This window comes from Pecten maximus, chromosome 3, assembly GCF_902652985.1.
Source record: "Pecten maximus chromosome 3, xPecMax1.1, whole genome shotgun sequence".
NCBI lineage: Eukaryota > Metazoa > Mollusca > Bivalvia > Pectinida > Pectinidae > Pecten > Pecten maximus.
In genome coordinates, this window is record NC_047017.1 from 18556691 (window position 1) to 18577070 (window position 20380).

A 20380-nucleotide genomic window follows, 5' to 3' on the forward strand; every position below is an offset into this window, starting at 1 on the left:
AGGATATTCAACTTCTATATTTTCATGGGTACGTTACAAGCCATGTAGATTTTCTGTGAAGGTGTTGATTTGGAAAAGTTGTAAAAAGTTAAAATACTTTGCAAACACAAACATTATTCAAAATAGTATACGTGTATATGAAAAATATTTATCACGTTACATTTTTAGGTCATCTGACCCAAAGGTGTCGAAACCCCAATGCTCTCCTAAACCGAAACCCCATTACCCTCACAGATTCTTCTGGATAAAATGATATTTTACTGCTTAAAAGCAGCATAAACATAAAACCATTACTTGGTTTATATCGTGCAACACTTAATTACTTCCTAAGATGCGGAAATCCTATTCTATAAACATGTAGTACAGATATATTTGAAGAAAATTCTCGCATGCATAGCAAATTAAGCATAAGTATTGAGACTGTCCACGAGTGTTTGCACATCGAGCAGGGAATTGTACTAACTATTTTAGACAGTTAAGTCACCGAAACATTCCCTCAACCCGTGCACATCAAGTAAAATAGATTAGTTTAGAAAAGGTTGCGGTAATTTTGTTTGCCTTGTTGGTCACCCTGGTGTTTCGGGGTCGACACCCCATATCCCACAATAACACATCCTGAATTGTGAGGCTGCACTCGGTGATTTTTAGCTCACCTGGACCAAAGGTCCAGTGAGCTTATGTCATGGCTTGGCGTCCGTCCGTGGTCCGTCAACATTTGCTTCAAATCTCTACTGGTCATAAAGTTCTTATTGGATTTTGACCAAATTTGGTCAGAAACATCCTTGGCAGAAGAGGATAAGATTTTGCATAAATAGTGACTCTGACCTGCAAGGGGCCTGAGGGCAGGGCCAAATAGGGGAAATTGAGGCAATTCCTTTAAATCGCTACTAGTCCTAAAGTTTTGAATGGATTTGAAATTAATTAGGTCAGAAACATCCTTAGGGGAAGGGGAACAGATTTTGCATAAATGTTGATGCTGACCGAGTGACGGGCCCCATAGGGGAAATAGAGGTAATGTCTTTAAATCGCTACTAGTCATAAAGTTGAATGGATTTGAACCAAGAATCATCCTTGGGGAAAGGGGAACAGATTTTGCATAAATGGTTGCTGTGACCCTCCATCCCATAACCATGTATAGTATCACTGGACGTTAAGGGATAAACAAAATTCTGATGTAAAAATAGGCCCAAGGGTTTTTCCCACCCTTAGGGATTTGGTTTCTTTGAACACAATCATGTTGTGAAAAAATCCCTGACGTCTTTTCACGTAAAAGCAGTTGGGATCCCACACTATAACCATATATAGCATTTTCGAGATTGACAAATTAACGAATTGAACATAAACATTATTTTGACGTTTGATCAAATCCAACGAGGTGAGCGATACAGGCCCCATGGGCCTCTTAGTTTCTCTAAACACAATCATGTTGTAAAAACAATCCATGAGGTCTTTTCACATCCTTAGAGAGTCTGGACTTCGTTATTTCTTCAAAGCAGTTGGGATCCCACACTATAACCATATATAGCATTTTCGAGATTGACAAATGAACGAATTGAACATAAACATTATTTTGACGTTTGGTAAAATCCAACGAGGTGGGCGATACAGGCCCCATGGGCCTCTTGTTATAAATCGCGTCTGGCGGAGACTTGAATCACCTACTACAGTACCGTTCTCACAATGTGAGGTAGGTGCGTAGGTGAGGGTTGTAAAACTGTCTTTAGAAGAGAATTTAATCTTAGAAACTTCCAAAGCACAACTGATCGCTTGATTAGTAAAAGCAGATTGTAATAATTTTAATTTACTGATTATCAAGAGATTGACAAGTGTGCGAAGTCTTTCAAGAATTATCAGAAACGAAAACTGCGATTTAAGATCAAAGCTTTGATGATGCTACGTTGCATTATTATCGTCAGAGGATCTATGTTATGGTCTTCCCACGCCAAATGTACACTATTCATGAAGAGTTTCAATCAAAACTCGACCATTTTGCCCGAGCGCGTAAAACACTAGTTGACTCGCCTTTCATTCACATCATCTCAAAGGAGAAGATCTTAACCATTACGTTGAGATTCGCACTGGTGAAAGAGAAATGTTAGACTTCCCAGCTACCTTCAAGGTTTATAAAGGAAGTCATTAATGATCTTGTGGAGATATCGCATAAGCTATCATAACAAGTCTTCCCTTACTGTGCGCTTCTCTCTGGATAATGTCGATTGTAAAGCCTGAACAGGTTGGACAAGTTTCTAGAAATTGATTCATATTGTTTGTCCTCTACCACGAGGATGTACTACTGTTGTTCTGGGTAAAAGTGAAGACGGAGGCATCATAGAAACGGAGTTCAACTCTTTTAACATGTCGGTTTCCAGTATATATCGAAAGCATTTCATTCCATAGTAAAACATTAGACCTCACTATTGTTCCATTGTTCCTTTGGACATGAACATCTTACAAGATAATTAGGTATTAGGTATGGATCGACAATTAGAACTACGATGCAGACCAACACTGTTATTTCCAACCAGGTTTTGGGACGAGAAAGCCTTACTAGATTCCAGATTAGATAGCTCTTTTTCAAATTTACACAGCAATGTATATACTCATATGCCTATTTTTAAACGTAGGACTACATATAGGTTACCAATAGCACATACATAAGCTATCATATTTGCTTCGTAGGTCATTTTGAAACCCAACTTTTACATGGTTTCAAAGTGATCCATAAGCAGAATTTTGACCTGTCCATACACTGATAAGTAAAGAAATGTTCGATAATAACAACATCCCATCCTAGATAGATAATTTTATTTATTTGTCACTTAGTAGAAATGGTGGTCTGTTCAGATAAACAAAATATCGACCGCCTGACATGCGGCAATCTGTTTACGTCTCGCTGTAAACCAGGTAAGTTTGACCATAGGTGACTGGTCGTAATCATGAAGTCATTTAATATGTTGATTGGTGGTCTTTAATTGTGACCGTCAAAAGTATTACTGAAGCGACTAATACAAAGACATAAGAGAAAAATAACCGTACTAAAATAGTGCTGTCATTTAGATGGCCGTTAAAAGTAAGTGAGGTTTCACTGTATTCTCTAACGTATTATAAAAGCATACCCCAACAAGACATGCCATATTTCATCCAATATTTCTCCCAGGATCAAAGAACAATGTACAAATATAATACACACAAAACGGTAGAGAATTATTGTCCAGTAATTCTGGCATCATAGCAAGAAAGTGGCACAAAGACCTCCCAATTAAATTATCCAGATGGGCAACACAAAACTTTATATCATAGTACGAAACTTTGATTTAAACATATTTAAAACGGCGAATGAATGGGAGTTATTGCAACTTAGGAGCTCTTCTCCATGATAATAAGAAATATTACATATACACATGCATGGGCCCAGCTGTTCAAAAGGCGACCGGCTTAATTAATGAACTGATCAGTGGAAATCTCATTTCTCCTATACTTCAAAACCTGTGTGTAACATACAACTCTATTCATAAGGCATACGGTCCTAACCGCTGTGGATAATAATAACCTTGGATTTCCATAAATATACGTGGAAATTTTGTGAACTAATGAAGTTATCTTATCGTTATGAAAGAGGCACTGTGGTATGTAAATTATGTCAGAAACAGTCTGACGATATAACATTACATTTTCTTCTTCAGTGCCCAGCGTTATACAGAAGTCGTGATACACTTCTTGGATGCCTTGTCAATGTTCTAGACGTATCATATTATGTTAAATTTGACCATTTACAAGATGAAAGGCAATGCCAATTTATTCTCGGAAGCCTTAATGACATTCATTTGGATCGCGACAGGTGGGCTGTACTGATGGTGAACGTGGCCGATCTGGTACCCTTATGATGATCTCGTAAATGTATTTAACGTTATCGGAAAGACAGATTCTTGAGTGTCATATATCAATAGAAAAGTTCTAGAAAGTGTTCAAACATTATGTATAACATTTAGCATAACTTTATATAGTGTTCAAACATTATGTATTACATTTAGCATAACTTTATTTATAGTGTTCAAACAGTATGTATTACATTTAGCATAACTTTGTATGTTATTAATGGATTCATACGACATATAAGTCGATGATGATATTTCAAACAATGGAAGACTGGACAATGTTTGCTTAATATACAAGTCTAACATAATAAACAACTATCCTTAGTTAGTATATATTAAACTTACAATGTTACAATCTAATTACCATCTTGATATACCCAGCTTCAATCATTATCTTATGATCTGACCTACATTTGCCGCCAGAGGCCTACAGTAGGTCTGGACGAGACAGCGAGCTGTCCATAGTTCATATCAACATGGAAAAGGATGCTTCATATCTAGCTTTCGGCCTCATCGCAGCATCGGCAGCTAAGTTTCTGCTGTCGGCATGGATACGGGACAAGAGACTGGAGAAATTCGAAAGGATCGGGACGGTGTCTGATCTGATATATTATCCCATGAAGTCCTGTCAGGGCATACCAATGGAATCGGGCACCCTCCGACCCCTCGGGCTGTATAAGGATGGAATGGCGGATAGGTAACACATCCGCGCAATGTGCGAATGCTTTTTTAATTACCCGACTACAGCAGCAAAAAAAAAACATTTTTAAAAAAATAGCCAGCTCTCGGTTAACAATATATGAGGCGGAGAAATTTATTGTGACAATGTGCATGTACTTGGGAAATATGTATCTAACACATGTGTATGTCATGTATATATGTGTTACAATTGCTTTATTTCTTAATTCATTTCATTAATTCACCGGAAGTGGGTTTTTTCATGTTTTTAAAGTGTATGTGTGTAGGGGGGGGGGGGGGGGGGGGGGGGGGGGGGGGCGGTTGCAAAAAGTGTATGCGCCCATTCTAAAAGGGGAGAGGATTCGTTAATGAAGTTTTTTTGATAATTTTTTTTCTGGAATATTCATATGAAACGATTATCTTACTTTTTTTTGCTATATTTTTTTTCTGTAATATATAGATTAGAATATCTATACCATTATATAACAACATGCAAAATGCTACTTCTGTAGGACGATTGTATATTACTGAATTTCAGCATTAAATCTTAAAGTTACGATGAAGTTGACCTACAGTCGGGCTGCGGTCAGAACTTGAGTGTACAGTGGGGGTTTGCTATAATTTTTTTTGTATTATGCAGATGATACCATAATCTACATGTAATGCTATGCAAAAAATAATTGTGATCAGACATTTTCATAACACTAAATTTGTTTATAAAATCTTACGAAGTTACGATGTAAAGCACTCAATACGTTACGGCTCGTGTGTCAATCTCGCTGGACACTCGGTAGATACAGAGGTGAAATTTATTGTTTTTCTCATTACAGGTTTGAATTATACATACGGTGAAAATAATCTTATAGAAATAACCAAAAAAATTTATAAATATCTTGGGGGTTTATATTTAGCCAGGCTAGTTTAACAAATTTCAATATCAAACAACTATATAAAATGATGTCAAAGCTATGTATGGTACTATTATTGTTAAATGTAGAGATCATAATTTGTCTGTGGATTGTCAAATTGACATATTTAGTTATCAAACCTATTGTTTTATATGGATATGGAGTTTGGGGTTTTTGTATCTATAAACTTATTGAACGTCTGCACCTAAATTTTTGTAAATATATTTTTGATGTTACAACGTCTACACCCAGTTTTAGAATATATGTAGAACTTGGACGGTACCCGCTTGATATAGATGTTATAGTTAGAATGATTGGATTTTGGGCTAAATTGACAAAACATAATCAGAACAAGCTAAGCAACAAACTATTAACAATTTTGTCATATTATAACTGGTCTTGGTTGAAAGATGTGAAAAATATATTTGAAGAATATAGCTTATTAGCTCACCTGGTCCGAAGGACCAAGGTGAGCTTATGCCATACCGTGGCGTCCGTCGTCCGTCGTCCGTCCGTCCGTCAACAATTGACTTCTTCTTCATAACCACTGATCAGAATTTGACCAAATTTGGTCAGAAGCATCCCTATGGGTAGGGGACTCAAAATTGTACAAATGATGGGGCTGACCCCCCAGGGGCCTGAGGGGCGGGGCCAAAAGGGGTCAATTTGGCTACATTGATATAAACGACTTCTTCTCTGAAACCGAGCAAAGGATATTGCTCCTATTTGTCTGAAAGTATCACTATGGGGTGAGGATTCAAAATTGTACAAATGGTGGTGCTGACCCCCAGGGGCCTGAGGGGCGAGGCCAAAAGGGGTCAATTTGGCTATATTGATATAAGCGACTTCTTCTCTGAAACCCAGCAAAGGATATTGCTCCTATTTGCCTGGAAGCAATCACTATGGGGTGGGGATTCAAAGTTGTACATATGGTGGTTCTGACCCCCTAGGGGCCTGAGAGGCGAGGCAAAAATGGGTCAATATAGCTATATTGATATTAACGACTTCTTCGCTGGAACCGAGCAATGGATATCACTCATATTTGCCTGGTAGCATCACTTTGGGGTGGGGATTCAAAATTGTACAAATGACAGGGCTGACCCCAGGGGACCTAAGAGGCGGGGTCAAAAGGGGTTATTTTGGCAGAATTGATATAAACAACTTTTTTTTCTCTGAAAATAAGCAATGGATATCTTTAATATGTGACTGGTAGCATTCACTTTGGTTAAAGATTCAAAATTGTACAAATGATGGGGCCGACCCCCTGGAGGCTGAGGGGCTGGGCCAAAAGGGGTCAATTTGGCTAAATTGATATGAACAACTTCTCTGAAACAGCTCATATTTGACTATTAGCATCCTATTGGGGTAGGGATTCAAAATTGTATAAAGGAAGGAGCTGACCCCCAGGGGGCAGAGGGCAGGGTCAAAAGGGGCCAATTGGTCTAAACAAGATCTTCTCTGAAACTAAGCAATGGATATCACTCACATTTGTGTGGTAGCATCCCTATGGGGTCGCGCCAAAAGTCAATTTCATTTCATGGATTAATGTACCTTTTGGCATTTTTAGTATTTAAATAAAACCAATGTACATGTACCCATATAAAATGCTTATGATATATATTGACATAGCAATACCAGCAACAAATATGCTTAAGCATCATCTTGTTTCATATCTCATGAAACCAGGTGAGCGATACAGGCCCTCTGGGCCTCTTGTTAAATATATTTAAGGATCTGCTCTTCTGAGGTTTCAGTCACGTTTCGATCTTGCATAAAAACATTTGTAATATGTAACAAAAAATTGGCAATCTTATACCAAGGTTGTATCTTAAAATGTGTCAAAATTTCAGACTTTTTATTTTAGTGGATTTGATTTTAGAAGAATTTAAAAAAATGGCCCATTTGGCGTGTATTTTTCCTGCATTTTGTGCAAGGCTCAATGTTCACATTTTTCGAATCAACTGTTTCCACTTAAACCATCATTGCGTTGGCAATTTTAGCTTGTTTTTATTTCGGCAAAGACGAGAATATTTACTGAAACGGACCACACGTGAAGCGGACTTGGAAATACCGAAACGAAGAAAAATGGGGCTTAATTATAATATAAATTGGCATTATTTTCAGAGGATTGACCAAAATATATGTTCTTCAATGCCTAATTGTATCATATATAAAATATTAGAGGTTTATTTGACCGAATTTTAAATTAATTATTCATTTGCGAATCGCGGCCCGATTGTCGTTAACAGTTAAGTTGAATTACCGAAATGGCCGATAGTGGACCCAAAATCGATATTTTTACGAGAATTTTTTTTTCATTTACCTGGAAGTATTTTGAAATAATTTGCAAAATACCGAATTCACGACCAAATTTTCGATTGTGACGAACTACTGGGACGGTGTTAAGTTCATGTTAGGTCAATCTGATTAAAATCAGCTGTTACATATGGCTACGTTTACTATGCACTACGTCTACTAGGTAATTTTTTTTTAAAGACGGAAATCCGGATTATCTAAAAACAAATGCAAAAATACTTGTGATATTCACTTAATTTGATATTCAGCCGTTAATTGTTATCTGTAGTTTTATAACTTCTGATATATTGTGATTGATACTCTATATAATATTGCTGTGGAACTTGTGTTATTTTTCAAACAAATTCATTTTCAATGATCAAGACTTGAAATTCTCACTACACCATACTTCAAACACTGAGTAATCAATGAATTGATAAACTGAAAATTGAAGTCAAGCAAATGAGTTAATATTTACCTTAAATATTTTTTCAATATACAACAAATGTTCAGATGACTATTTGTGCCATGCTGTTACAAGATTTCAGTTACAATTCTAAAATTGAATTAGTATGTAAATATATTTTATCCTGTCAATATCCACAAAGCGAGTGTAGTCTACTGTACTCAAAGTCATGCCAGTTGATAGCGGTACATATACTTACTGCTTACATCTAGTGCTTACTTGTGTGAACTATAAATCAATAACAAAATGGTTCATATATTTCTATATATGACTTCACAAATTATGTGGTGTCTGAAGATCTGAATGAAGTTAATAAACGATGTATTAAATTATTTTTATGAAATATTCAAGTCACAGATCATTCTCTTTATTTAATATTTAATATTGATTTCAGGTCCATTTTGGTAATTCAACTATGACGGCAATCAGGCCTCGAATGGCGAATGATTACAAAAATTTTAAATACGTCTCGGTCAAATAAACCCCTAATATTTTACATATGATTAATTTTGACATTGGAGAACATAAAATTGTGTCCATTCTCTAATATAAGCACTGATAGAAAGTACAGAATAGAGCTTCATAATATATTCTCAAAATTACTAATTACCCCGGTAAATATAACATTTTACATAAACCCATGACTGATGGTGAACTTAAACTTGCAAATCTCCTGTGTCATTCCAATTTTGATATGTGTAAATATATACACGTACGGTATATATCTAAATATAGATATGGAATGATTCACAAATTTGCATACAGTTATGGAATCTTATAACACCCCGAAAAATGTTCTCTCCACATAAAGGATGTGATTTGTGCAAATGCATTGCTGAACTGTGTGGTTCACTATGATTGGATGATCAATATTGGAAAGGGACAATAAATAGGGAATGTATCATCCCATCGAATGGACTGTAACCTTTATCAGCTTTGAAGTTGAAAATGAAGCTTGAAGTTTTCTTTTCTTGTTTGCTGAATTATTTGATGAAGATAGTCTTTATATGGTTGTTATTCTTTATCACATTGTGTACAATACTGTAATTATACCAGAAGTATATCTTCTCATATACAGATTTATTAACATCAAATGATTCCTGAACAAAGGGAGTCAAGTTTTTAGTTTTGAAGTACCCTACATGCTTGAGTACAGTTTCAATAGGATACATTCCTAATCTGGGCCTTGATTAGCAGCTCTGGTTTTGGTTTTCAGTAGTTCTTTATGTGTGTTTCATCATATTAAGTTGAAATATGCTAAACTAACGATGGAACTAGCCTAAATTTAGTGCATATTAGAAGTTGGCATCAATAAGGTCACAGAGTCCTGGCTGTATTATAACTGATGATGCCTTCCTAAAGAAAGAAGACATTTTATTTGCATCCATCCAAGATAGATCAACAAACTTCCAATTTCAATTGGGACCTTACAGAAACATGCATGTGTTCAATCATATCAGAACAGCTGCAAACATTTCAAATTATTTGTAATTAATTCCTAAACCAATATCAGTAAATGTATCGACTTTAAACTTAGAAGATTACTGATTTTGCATTAAACAATAATGTTCGTTTACAGTACTTCCAGTACTTTGATTTCATTTTGTTATAATTGGAGCACTTAAAAATTCATCCCTAAAAAGCTGAAAAATAACAAATATTAGTTCGGGACAAATCTGAAACATTGGATATTTTATATATTCTGATTAGAAATAATGGGCTAGGTTAATGTAACTTCTAGATATACTAGGTTTGTCAATTCCAAAAACATTCATACATATCCGATAACACACTTTTACAATATTGCTGTGATTAATTGTGTGTAGAGTTAAAACAGCAGAATTCACGTAAAATCACATATCATGTCAAATTCTAATCTTTGATCCACCATAGCTCAAAAACGAACACACCGACATGTGATTTTCATTTGTTTAATATATCTCTGTATTCCCCCTTTAAAATGAGGTATAACATTTAAAAAGTCATAAGAAAATGTTGACTTTTCACCAGAGCAGATCCTTAGTAATAGTCCAGATGTTTATATATATTGGCTGAAGAGTAAATTGTTTTATAAATTTAAAGGCAATGTTTTAGCCAACCGGAGAAATGAAATTTTCACTTCCTCTAAAGGAATAACTCTGTTTAGAGAATTGTTTACAAGAACTCTCTCCCAAATTAGCCAAAGCTTACTGTAAATTTAGAACAGGTAATACAAAAATACCAACCGAAAGTGAAAGATGGTCTAATATACCACGTAAAAATAGAATTTGCACTTTATGTAATTTAAGAGAAATAGGCAACCGCTTTCGGAAATATCTGTTAAGATATTATTATGACAGACTAATAACATGTAAATTTCATACATTATTTAATTGCGTAACTAAAAAAGGAACTTATTTCATTGGCTAAATTCATTATTGATATTATAAATGAGATAATTAATTCACAATACTGATGTCCAGACTGTTTTACCATGTATTATTGTTACCCATTTGTTAATATTCATATTCTCGGCAATGTACTGTTTATGTGAATAAACAATTGCCACTGTTAAAATATGTATACCCCCGCAACGAAGTTAGGGGGGGTATACTGGAATCAGGTTGTCCGTCCGTCCGTCCGTCCGTCTGTAGAAACATTTTATCCGGACAACTCCTAAACCGATGGGCCGATTCCAATGAAACTTCACACACATATTAATGATCATGTGTAGATGTACATGCCACTTTCGTTTTCTCAAAATTATGGTTGCTATGGCAATTGGTCACTATAAACAGGTTTTCTTTCCGATAAGAACCATAACTTTAAGTTTGTCCGGATAACTCCTCCTAAACCGAAGGACCGATTTCAATGAAACTTCACACAAATATAGAGGACCATGTGTAGATGTGCATGCCACTTTCTTTTTCTCAAAAGTATGGTTGCTAAGGCAACTGGTCATTATAAACAGGTTTTCTGATAAGAGCCATTACTTTAAGTTTGTCCGGACAACTCCTCCTAAACCGAAGGATCGATTTCAATGAAACTTCACACAAATATAGAGGACCATGTGTAGATGTGCATGCCACTTTCTGTTTCTCAAAAGTATGGTTGCTTTGGCAACTGGTCACTATAAACAGGTTTTCCGATAAGAACCATAAATTTAAGTTTGTCCGGACAACTCCTCCTAAACCGAAGGACCGATTTCAATGAAACTTCACACAAATATAGAGGAACATGTGTAGATGTTCCTCAAAATTATGGTTGCTATGGCAACTGGTCACTATATTACTGGGTTATCTTAGCCTGTAATTAAGAGTTCCAATTCACCATTGACTCGTGCAGATTGCGGGGGTATTAGTCAGCCATCCTGGCGACAGTTCTAGTTGTTTTTAACATAACAATGATAATGATACTATTATAATACTAAAGCCCTTTCCTATAAAGAGTACCGTGAATTAATGGTTAAAAGGAAAAAATGCAGTATTTAACATGAATCAATTGTTAAATTTCTGTATATTATGTTTGAAAATTTAAAATTTTCATCAGGTGCACGTAAGAACGTAAAATGGCATCGAAAATTAAAATGCTAAGAGTGTCCAGGTCAGCAGGGAATGAGAATGAATAACATATAGCAATCATTGTGACAAGTGAGAATTCCTGACTTGAGAGGTCATAAGGGTTAAGAACGTGTAATGGCATCGCAAACTAAAAAGCTAAACAGTTTTATTTTGAGTGAGCAGCGGAGTCCGTGCCAACTTCCTTGGACACTTATTACTTATGAAGTACCTAGACAGTCTACCACCTAACAAGTGTCCAGGAAGCCCATGTGCCTGGCTATTTTCGCTGGCCACTCACTAGGCAATGGAATCAGAAACATGTGTCTATGTTTTTTTTTTAACTAAGTTTATGCCTAAGAAATATGGAAATATTTTAACAAAACTTCGTATGTCAGCAAATTCTTTGGCAATTGAATCCAGACGTTATAAAAATATCAAGTTAAATAGGAGATACAAATTGTATTGTGCAATTTGTAAGTCGACTACTGAAGTAGCAGACGAACAAAACTTTGTAGTAATATGTAAGATGTACAACGAAATAAGAAATATTATTGGCAAAACATTTAATGTTTGAGTCAATACAGTTATTGTGTGCCAATAACAACAAGGAATTAAGCCGTCTCGGCAAATTTATTTTTGAAGCAAATAAGATAAGAGCTGTATTTCTCGTACTCCACTCTTGTCTGGCTGTTTCACATCCTTAAATAAATTATGTATAATATGTAATGAGTAATCATATGCCGTAAGGCCTACAGTCAATACATTGAATCAACTGACAGGAAGGCTCTCCCACTCCAAGTATTCTAAAAAGTGAAGACGTATTCTGTAAGTCATCGTGTGATCGACATCCATCTTCATTTGATTGAAACATATTTTATTGTGATTAAACAAAAGGATTGACACGAGTTATCCCAACTCATGGCGTCTTCTCCTCAAACAGTATATAACATTAATGATTACAAATAGAATAATAAAAATAAAACCCAAAACAATCGTATATATTTCGTGGTCATTAATAATAATAATTTATTATTACTATATGTATCTTGTAAAAGTGTCAAAATATTCACTGGAGTATCTTCGCCAGCTAAGGCTTCTGATTCAACAGTCCACGCAACCGTGGAATGTATCGCAATCTGAAGCCTTGGCTAGCTAGAGAAGATACCACTGGTAAAAATACGTCATATTGTACTCGTATAGTATCTACAATACAAGATGGAGAATGTGATTTTCATGTTTGTGGTAGCAACATATTATTTTTATATCATAATAGAAATAAGCAAAAATGGTAAATGATATTCAAAATAAGTCTTGTCAAGAAAAAAATATCTTTTTGTCAGAAATTTTTACCACTGACGACATGCGGATAGTATGTAAGAAACTTAAGAATGGCAAAGCTGGTGTGTATGATGGCCTGGTTTATAAACACATTAAGTAAGGAGTTGATAGATTATTAAGCTTCATTACCAAATTGTTCAATTTAGTTGTAAAACATGAGCATATACATGAAGACCGGGAAAGAAAAACTATTTTTACATTGTACAAGAGTACATTATAAATCCAAAGACGACCAAAACATTTATAGGGGCCTTTTTTAATATTCGTGTCAATTTTGTCTCTCAAAATGCTTTTTTTGTACTAGATTCAGAACTATTTCCGAATAGGCAACAATCGGCTTAATTGGAAAGTTTTTTGCAGTCTATGCACTGCCTTTAATTGACAGGAATGTGCGAGATATAATCTAGAAAATGACTAATTCTTTCGAAGCATTTTTAGATAGCAAGAAAGCATTGATATTGTTTAGTTTAAACTTTGTTTTATTATTGAAAATTCCAATAGTACGTTCATTCTGTGAACAGCCAGGGTCATTTTGAGATGGGAGAAGGTCTCCTTTTTGTAGAAGTTACTGACTACCTCATTGAGTAACATAAGACAGGCCCGGCGCATGCCATCCAGAGCTATAAGGGCAAAGTGTCTTGCCCACAGACACAGCAGTACAGCCAGGTCCATTTCTCAGATACCCGAGAAACACAACCACCACGAAAAGGGAGCTTCGAATCATGCAACGTCACCTTCATACACAAACATGTACTTCTTTTGTTTTAATTTATTGAGAAAAACCTCTTGAAGAATCATTTGGATATCTAAACTAAGTCAATTTGTGCTGTTGTAATTTTCAGAAATTGGATGTTTACTCGGCCTAATGGCGCATTCCTGTGTCAGCGCCAGTGTCCAAAGATGGTACTTATCAAAGTCAGTAGTCATGGTGAAATGATACATCTTGATGCCCCAGGAATGTCAACATTAAAATTACCAAAACAGCCGAAGGTCGACCCGAAAAGGTTTATGGAGTGCAGGTACAGAATTATTTATTAGAAACGTTTTTCTTATATATTTCTGAAAGAAATATGTTAATTGTATATCTAGATAAATAAAATATAATGTAGTATATAGCAGTTGACGTCAGACATATTTGTAAGATTTAATTAAATGATTGATATTGCATATAGCACAAACACATATACATATGAATAGAAGTAATTCTTGCTCATAATGTTTTTTACCATTAATTTTGAAAATAGTATTACTTTAAAATGCTAATTCGAATTTCAAAAACAACTGCATTGGGAATTGATATGGCAAAATATAAAAAATACTATCACCACAACGCAAATGAAAAAATTACAGTGGAAGTGTGTACATAATATTCTATATACGGAATCAAAAATAAGTAGATTTGGTAATTCAAATGGTATGTGTCATTTTTGTAAGACCCAAATCGAAGATGTTGTTCACATTTCTTATAAATGCAGTATTATTAAAAATATTTCGTGATTCTCGGATATCCAGGAAATGATAATCTCTCTAAATGGTCAATATGGAAATGTCGAAATGACATAAAATATAATAAAAAGACATTTACAAATAATATAATTCATGAAAAAATTAAAACGCTATTAGTAAATAATCTAACTATATGTTCATGAAAACAAAGAAACGAATAATAGTACCAACAGATTATGTTCAGAATATTTTAAGTACTATTAGATAAAATAACTAATATCATTCAATATTATAAAAGCAATGATGTCATTATTATATGTTTATGTTTCATAAGATATCTAGCGATTAAAAATGATGAAAAATAAAAATCAACAGAAAAGTGCAATGATGATAATACTGAGGCTCTGGGCTCTACACGTCCGTATGTTTATAGTAAATTCCTGTTATAGATTTGATATCTGAAAGTGTGTGTTTATGATATTCTAATTATGTGAATGTGGGAAGGGTGTTTGGTGAATGCGAATAATGCGAGTGTAAGTGTATTCAATGTGAATGTGCTAATGACTTGTTATATACCTGTATATGTTATGTACCTATGTGAGCATGTTGATGCTAGAATGGGCAGTGATAATAATAAAGGCAAAACTAACAATAACATGTAAGAGCCAATTTCTGAGCACTAAGAAAAAAAATGCTAATGTAATGTGTGTCTCCTTGAGTCAAAGACTTTCGTGGTATAAGTACATTTGTGGTGAATATACTACTGTAAAAGTGGATATTTTCGCGTGTGTAAATTTTCGCTTAGCCAGCTTCCAAAGTGTTCGCGGTGTGGATATTTTCGCGCAGTCAAGATATCTTTGCGCTAACTTGTATCTTTTATTTAGTATTTTTATGTGTTAATATATTCGCGCGTGGAAATTTTCGCGGAGATTTACTGATAGCGAAATAAGCGAAAATTTCCACACCGCGAATATTTCCACTTTTACAGTATCTAGGGTGTGACTATGACCTTTGTGTTTTAAGTACATTTGTGGTGTATATAGGGTGTGACCATGACCTTTGTGGGGTATGTAGGGTGTGACTATGACCTTTGTGGGGTATGTAGGATGTGACTATGACCTTTGTGGTGTATGTGACTGTAACCTTTGTAGTGAAGGGCATCGGTGAGCTTTCTGGTTTAGGGTTTGTCTTTGAGTTTGTTGTAGAGGCTGTGACTAAGCTTTCTGGTTTAGGGTGTGACTGTGATTTTGTTGTTAAGGATGTGACTGTGACCTTTGTCCGCAGTGTAGGGTGTGACAGTGACACTTTGGTGTTAGGATGTGACTATGACCTTGGTAATTAATGATGTGATTGTGACCTTTGTGATGTAGCGTCACTAGTGTGTGACGTTGACCTTTGTGGTGTAGGGTGTGCCTGTGACCTATTTGGTTATATGATGTGACTGTGACCTTTGTGGTGTAGGATTTGATTGTGACGTATGGAGCCCAGGATGTGACTGTGACATTTATGGCATAGGGTGTTATTGCCAACTTTTTGGTTTGTGGTGACCCTGACCTATGTGGCGTAGGGATTGACTACACATTTATGGCATAGGATGTAGCTATGACCTCTGTGGTATAAGGTGTTACTGCGCAATTGACACTGAACACTTGTTTTTTAGAGTATGGGGTATTCCTATAACAGGGATGGATTGTGGTGAGGAGGCGAGCCAATGGGCTTGTGATTTCCTTGGAAAAGAAAACTTACATTTGGTATTTTCAGCAGCGAATATGAAGAAAAAATTCATTGCAGATGATTGTTTACATCCATGGACTGACCTCATCCGACCAGAAGATGAGGTGAGACATTCTCAGTATTATAGATCTGTTTGGTATTGAATAAGACATCTATAAATAAGGTAGAATTCAACGTCACTGTCTTGGGTATGTACACAGTAGAGACATAATTATATAATCTGTTTGGTATTTGGAAGTGGGGACATCTAATTCGGACTGACACTGAGAAAAGACCAAGTAATACCACATTGTGGTTTTCGCTAGTTCTTTACTTAACAGAAAATCAATCTAATGAAGGGGAATCTGAAGTAATGATAAATGTTAGCAACAGTAAATATGGAAATGCTACATGAAATATGATATACAAATTATTGTAGTTGTTGCTTGTAATACAGCAATGATCATGTATCTATAACAACATGTAAACAGGGAGTTAAATGACATAATAGAGGATATTGAATGGTTTCCCTTTTTATATATACCGCCATTTTAGATGATATGAATATCTGGATCGCAATGTATATACATACATAGATGCGAATTATATACATATTGTAAATATTCATCACAGTACAACTGCAATAGGAAATTCAAATCTTTATCTTCGGATCAACAACACATAGTACACATGATACATCGTGCTAATAATTAGATATATAACATAGTAACACAAATGACAAAGGAAGACAACTTTATGACTCGTGCCCTGACCGGGTCTCGAACTCACGATACCCGCAGCTTATACCGCTGCGCCACACTATTCAATGGGAACAATGATGGTCGACCTGATACCCTGACATGACCATTATGACAAGTGTACAATTTGCATCCATTTATGTATATACATTGCGATCCAGGTATTCGATCATATCATCTAATAGATGACTTGCCACTATGATCATGTCAGGGTATCGGGCCGACCATAAAAAAAACAACAACGATCCTTTATGTTCAGTTAGTGAGTGAAATATGTTATGATATTGAGATGAAACATGTATGTCATTGACAAAATTTAATAAAAATGATACTTTTTTTTCTCCTTTTCAAACAGAGCATCTTTTCAGACTTGACACCTTATCTCATTGCATCTAATAAATCCCTCAATGCTCTCAATGAACGATTAGAAAAACCGGTCTCCATGCGGAACTTTCGACCAAATATTGTGATAGATACAACACGGAAGGCTTTTGATGAGGTATGGTAATTCTGACCATCTGTACAATTAGTTCTGTATGAAGATATTTAGAGGAGCCAACTTAGATGGGTTATTGACAGTTAACCTAGAGGGGACAACGTCGATGGAACAAAGACAGTAAACTTGGAGGCGCCAACTTAGATGGGCCATATATAGCTAACTAAGAGGCGCCAACTTAGAGGGACACAGTTAACTAAGAGGTGCTAACTTAGATGACCATAGACAGTTAAGTTAGAGGGGTCATAGACAGTCAACTTAGATTGGCAATAGAACGATTACTTAGACAGGCATTGACAGTCATCTTAGATGGGCCAGAGACAGACGGTTATCTTAGAGGGGTCAAGGACAGATAATACCTGAAGATAAACAACAAAAGTTATCTTTTGAGGACCAGAAATTCATCAAGACATCAGTTTCAAAATTACTGTTTAAGAAATGTATAGCTTTGCTGTCATTGATTTTACATATATGTGACAGTATATGATAGAGCTTGTGTTATCCAGGACTTGTGGTGTGAGCTCCGGTTTGGGGACAATGTGTTCATTAGATGTTTACATCCCTGCCCAAGGTAAGATATATATCACATAAGGTTAATATTAGCTTAATTTTAAAAAACTCAAATAAATCACTGCTAGATAATGTAACGATACTCATTTACGCAAAGAAAATGTCATCAGAAGGTGAAGAAATTTGGTGTCACATGATCAGGTATTGTTTGGTCTATATCATCTTCGCTAACCAAGAGCTAGCGATGATGGGTCTATGGTTGTCTATTTTTGTCTGAGTGAAAGTGTTTTGGCCTTTCATAAAGAATAAGTATAACTATTTGACCATATCAAATGAATCCAAATGCCCAAGTATGCCGACATGTATCTTCGCCGATCTCAGCGAGGACTAAATCATTCAGAATTCCTGCTGGAATAAACTGTTCCTTATTTCGATAATAAATCTCGATGTATTCATGATAGGATTGACTATTCTCTTACCCTGGACAGGGATATCCGCAGTTTTACCGGGGTGAGATTTTCTTATCTCAATCCAGGGGAAAGACAAGTTACACGTGCTCTTTTCACGTTATCAACAATTATATTTCGTCACGTCAACAATGCCATGACGTCACGACAACAGTACAATGACGTAACGCCAACATCTCCTTGCATTGATGTATGTCAATATTAGATAAAAACACAAAAGGGTAAACAGGGTAAGAGAACAATTATCATTCACCCCCATGGAAGTGTGACAGGGGAATCTCAATCCTCGGGGTAAGATCATTAAGATGCCGAACACTCGACAAGCCTCGTGTTTGGCAACATACGAATCTTCCCCTCGGGTTGAGATTCCCATGTCTCACCCCCAAGGGGATGAAAGATTCTCCCCCCCCCCCCCCTCCCCCTTTTAAATTACACGATATCCTTCTGCTTATAATTTTGTAATGTGATTCATGTTTTTATATGGCTGAAGATGTATGTTTGAGCTTTATAAATTTTAGAAAAGAACGTTAAAATCAAAGACAATGACATTTTTATCGTTGGGTATTTCAAACTATTTTCTGCATAAATTATTACACTTGCTCTCTGGTTTGTGCAAGGAGAGGTAACGCGCACATACCCTCATCGGTTTCATTTTTTAAGCAATCCTGAATTAAAATTTCAAAATAGTTGTGAAATGTTTGACATGCACACCGATAACAGATGAATTCTTGTATCTATGAAATATCCTGATCTTGTTAACAGGTGTATGCAAACAACAGTTGATCCGGACACTGGAAAGAAAGATCATAACTTGGAACCACACAAAACACTGAAGAAGTAAGTTTATACTTTAAATACCATTGATAAAGACAGTAACTGCTCAGTTGTATTTATCCTGCAATAAGTCCTCGGGGCCAGGAAATTAAAAACTCAAAATAAGAGTTAGGTTTATGGTAGGAAAATGAAATAATATCTGTTTTGTTCTTAATTTCTGATGAATTGTATTACAATTGGTGGAATTTTAACCAAGCATTGAGTCGAAACAAGCTTTATCGTTGTAATACCAATTAACTACCACGTCATAATCATTGGATATTCTTGGATGAAATTATGCATTATACCGATATTTTTCGGAAAAAAATATTGTGTGTGGGTCAATTTTGAATATGACGTGTTTGTTATGTCAGCATTTAGCCAATTTTGTTGTGTTGCAGGTTCCGATGTAAACCAGGTTGTGGTAGGGACCCCTTCTTTGGGATACACGGCGCTATAGACTTTCCAGCTGTCGTACATGTAGGGGACCCGGTATATGCCAGGAACAGAACAAATTAAATTCAACATATTTTTGTGATTTGTCAAATCAATTATATGCTACGAAAACATAGAGAGGCGTTAAGCATTATTTTTTTAAACACTAAATCTGTGACTAAGGTTCTTATCACGGTAGATGTCATTGCGTTTCATTTGGAACAGGTCTTAGCCTGTGACTTACATTTCTAGTGTCATCAATCTCATTTAAGAATATGTATGAACTTGTCTGTGACAGTTTTACTCAGGGACATGTATTGCAGGTAGTAATATTTTGTCAATACAACACCGTACGTGTAATTGGAAACTGTTTTTCTGATGTCATCATTGCATGCATTTGAGGCTTTTAAAAAAGCATCAAGAAGAAACACAACACAAAAATAATAAAATTTTGGTGATCACACACTTTGTTTGTAATATGTTGTTTTTGAATGATCTTGAAAAATTAAGCTCAAAAAACCTTAAATTTTACCTGCAGAAAAAAAGTTGATGTGTAAACATAAAAGGGGCAGCTGACATGTTTATCGATCGCTCCCTCAATGTTTTATATTTCCCTTTCTGGACAGTATTATTCCAACCTAGC

At 35.5% G+C, this 20380-nt stretch overlaps 1 protein-coding gene across 1 annotated transcript; it reads left to right on the forward strand.

The window, feature by feature from the left end:
* The first annotated feature begins 2828 nt into the window (after positions 1-2828).
* On the forward strand, positions 2829-20185 carry LOC117322632 (mitochondrial amidoxime reducing component 2-like). The gene is made up of 8 exons (XM_033877570.1): positions 2829-2904; positions 4299-4572; positions 13942-14118; positions 16206-16383; positions 17372-17515; positions 18019-18083; positions 19252-19326; positions 19704-20185. The coding sequence occupies exons 1-8, from the start codon at positions 2829-2831 to the stop codon at positions 19819-19821; spliced, it is 1107 nt and encodes a 368-aa protein (XP_033733461.1). The 3' UTR covers positions 19822-20185.
* Positions 20186-20380: the final 195 nt, after the last annotated feature.

Bases quoted from the DNA above. Each gene is read 5' to 3' on its own strand.
- LOC117322632 (XM_033877570.1), top strand. From the start codon at position 2,829: ATGGTGGTCTGTTCAGATAAACAAAATATCGACCGCCTGACATGCGGC. The intron at 4,573-13,941 runs GTAACACATCCG...TGTAATTTTCAG, and splicing joins AAGGATGGAATGGCGGATAG to AAATTGGATGTTTACTCGGC. The intron at 14,119-16,205 runs GTACAGAATTAT...CTTGTTTTTTAG, and splicing joins AAAAGGTTTATGGAGTGCAG to AGTATGGGGTATTCCTATAA.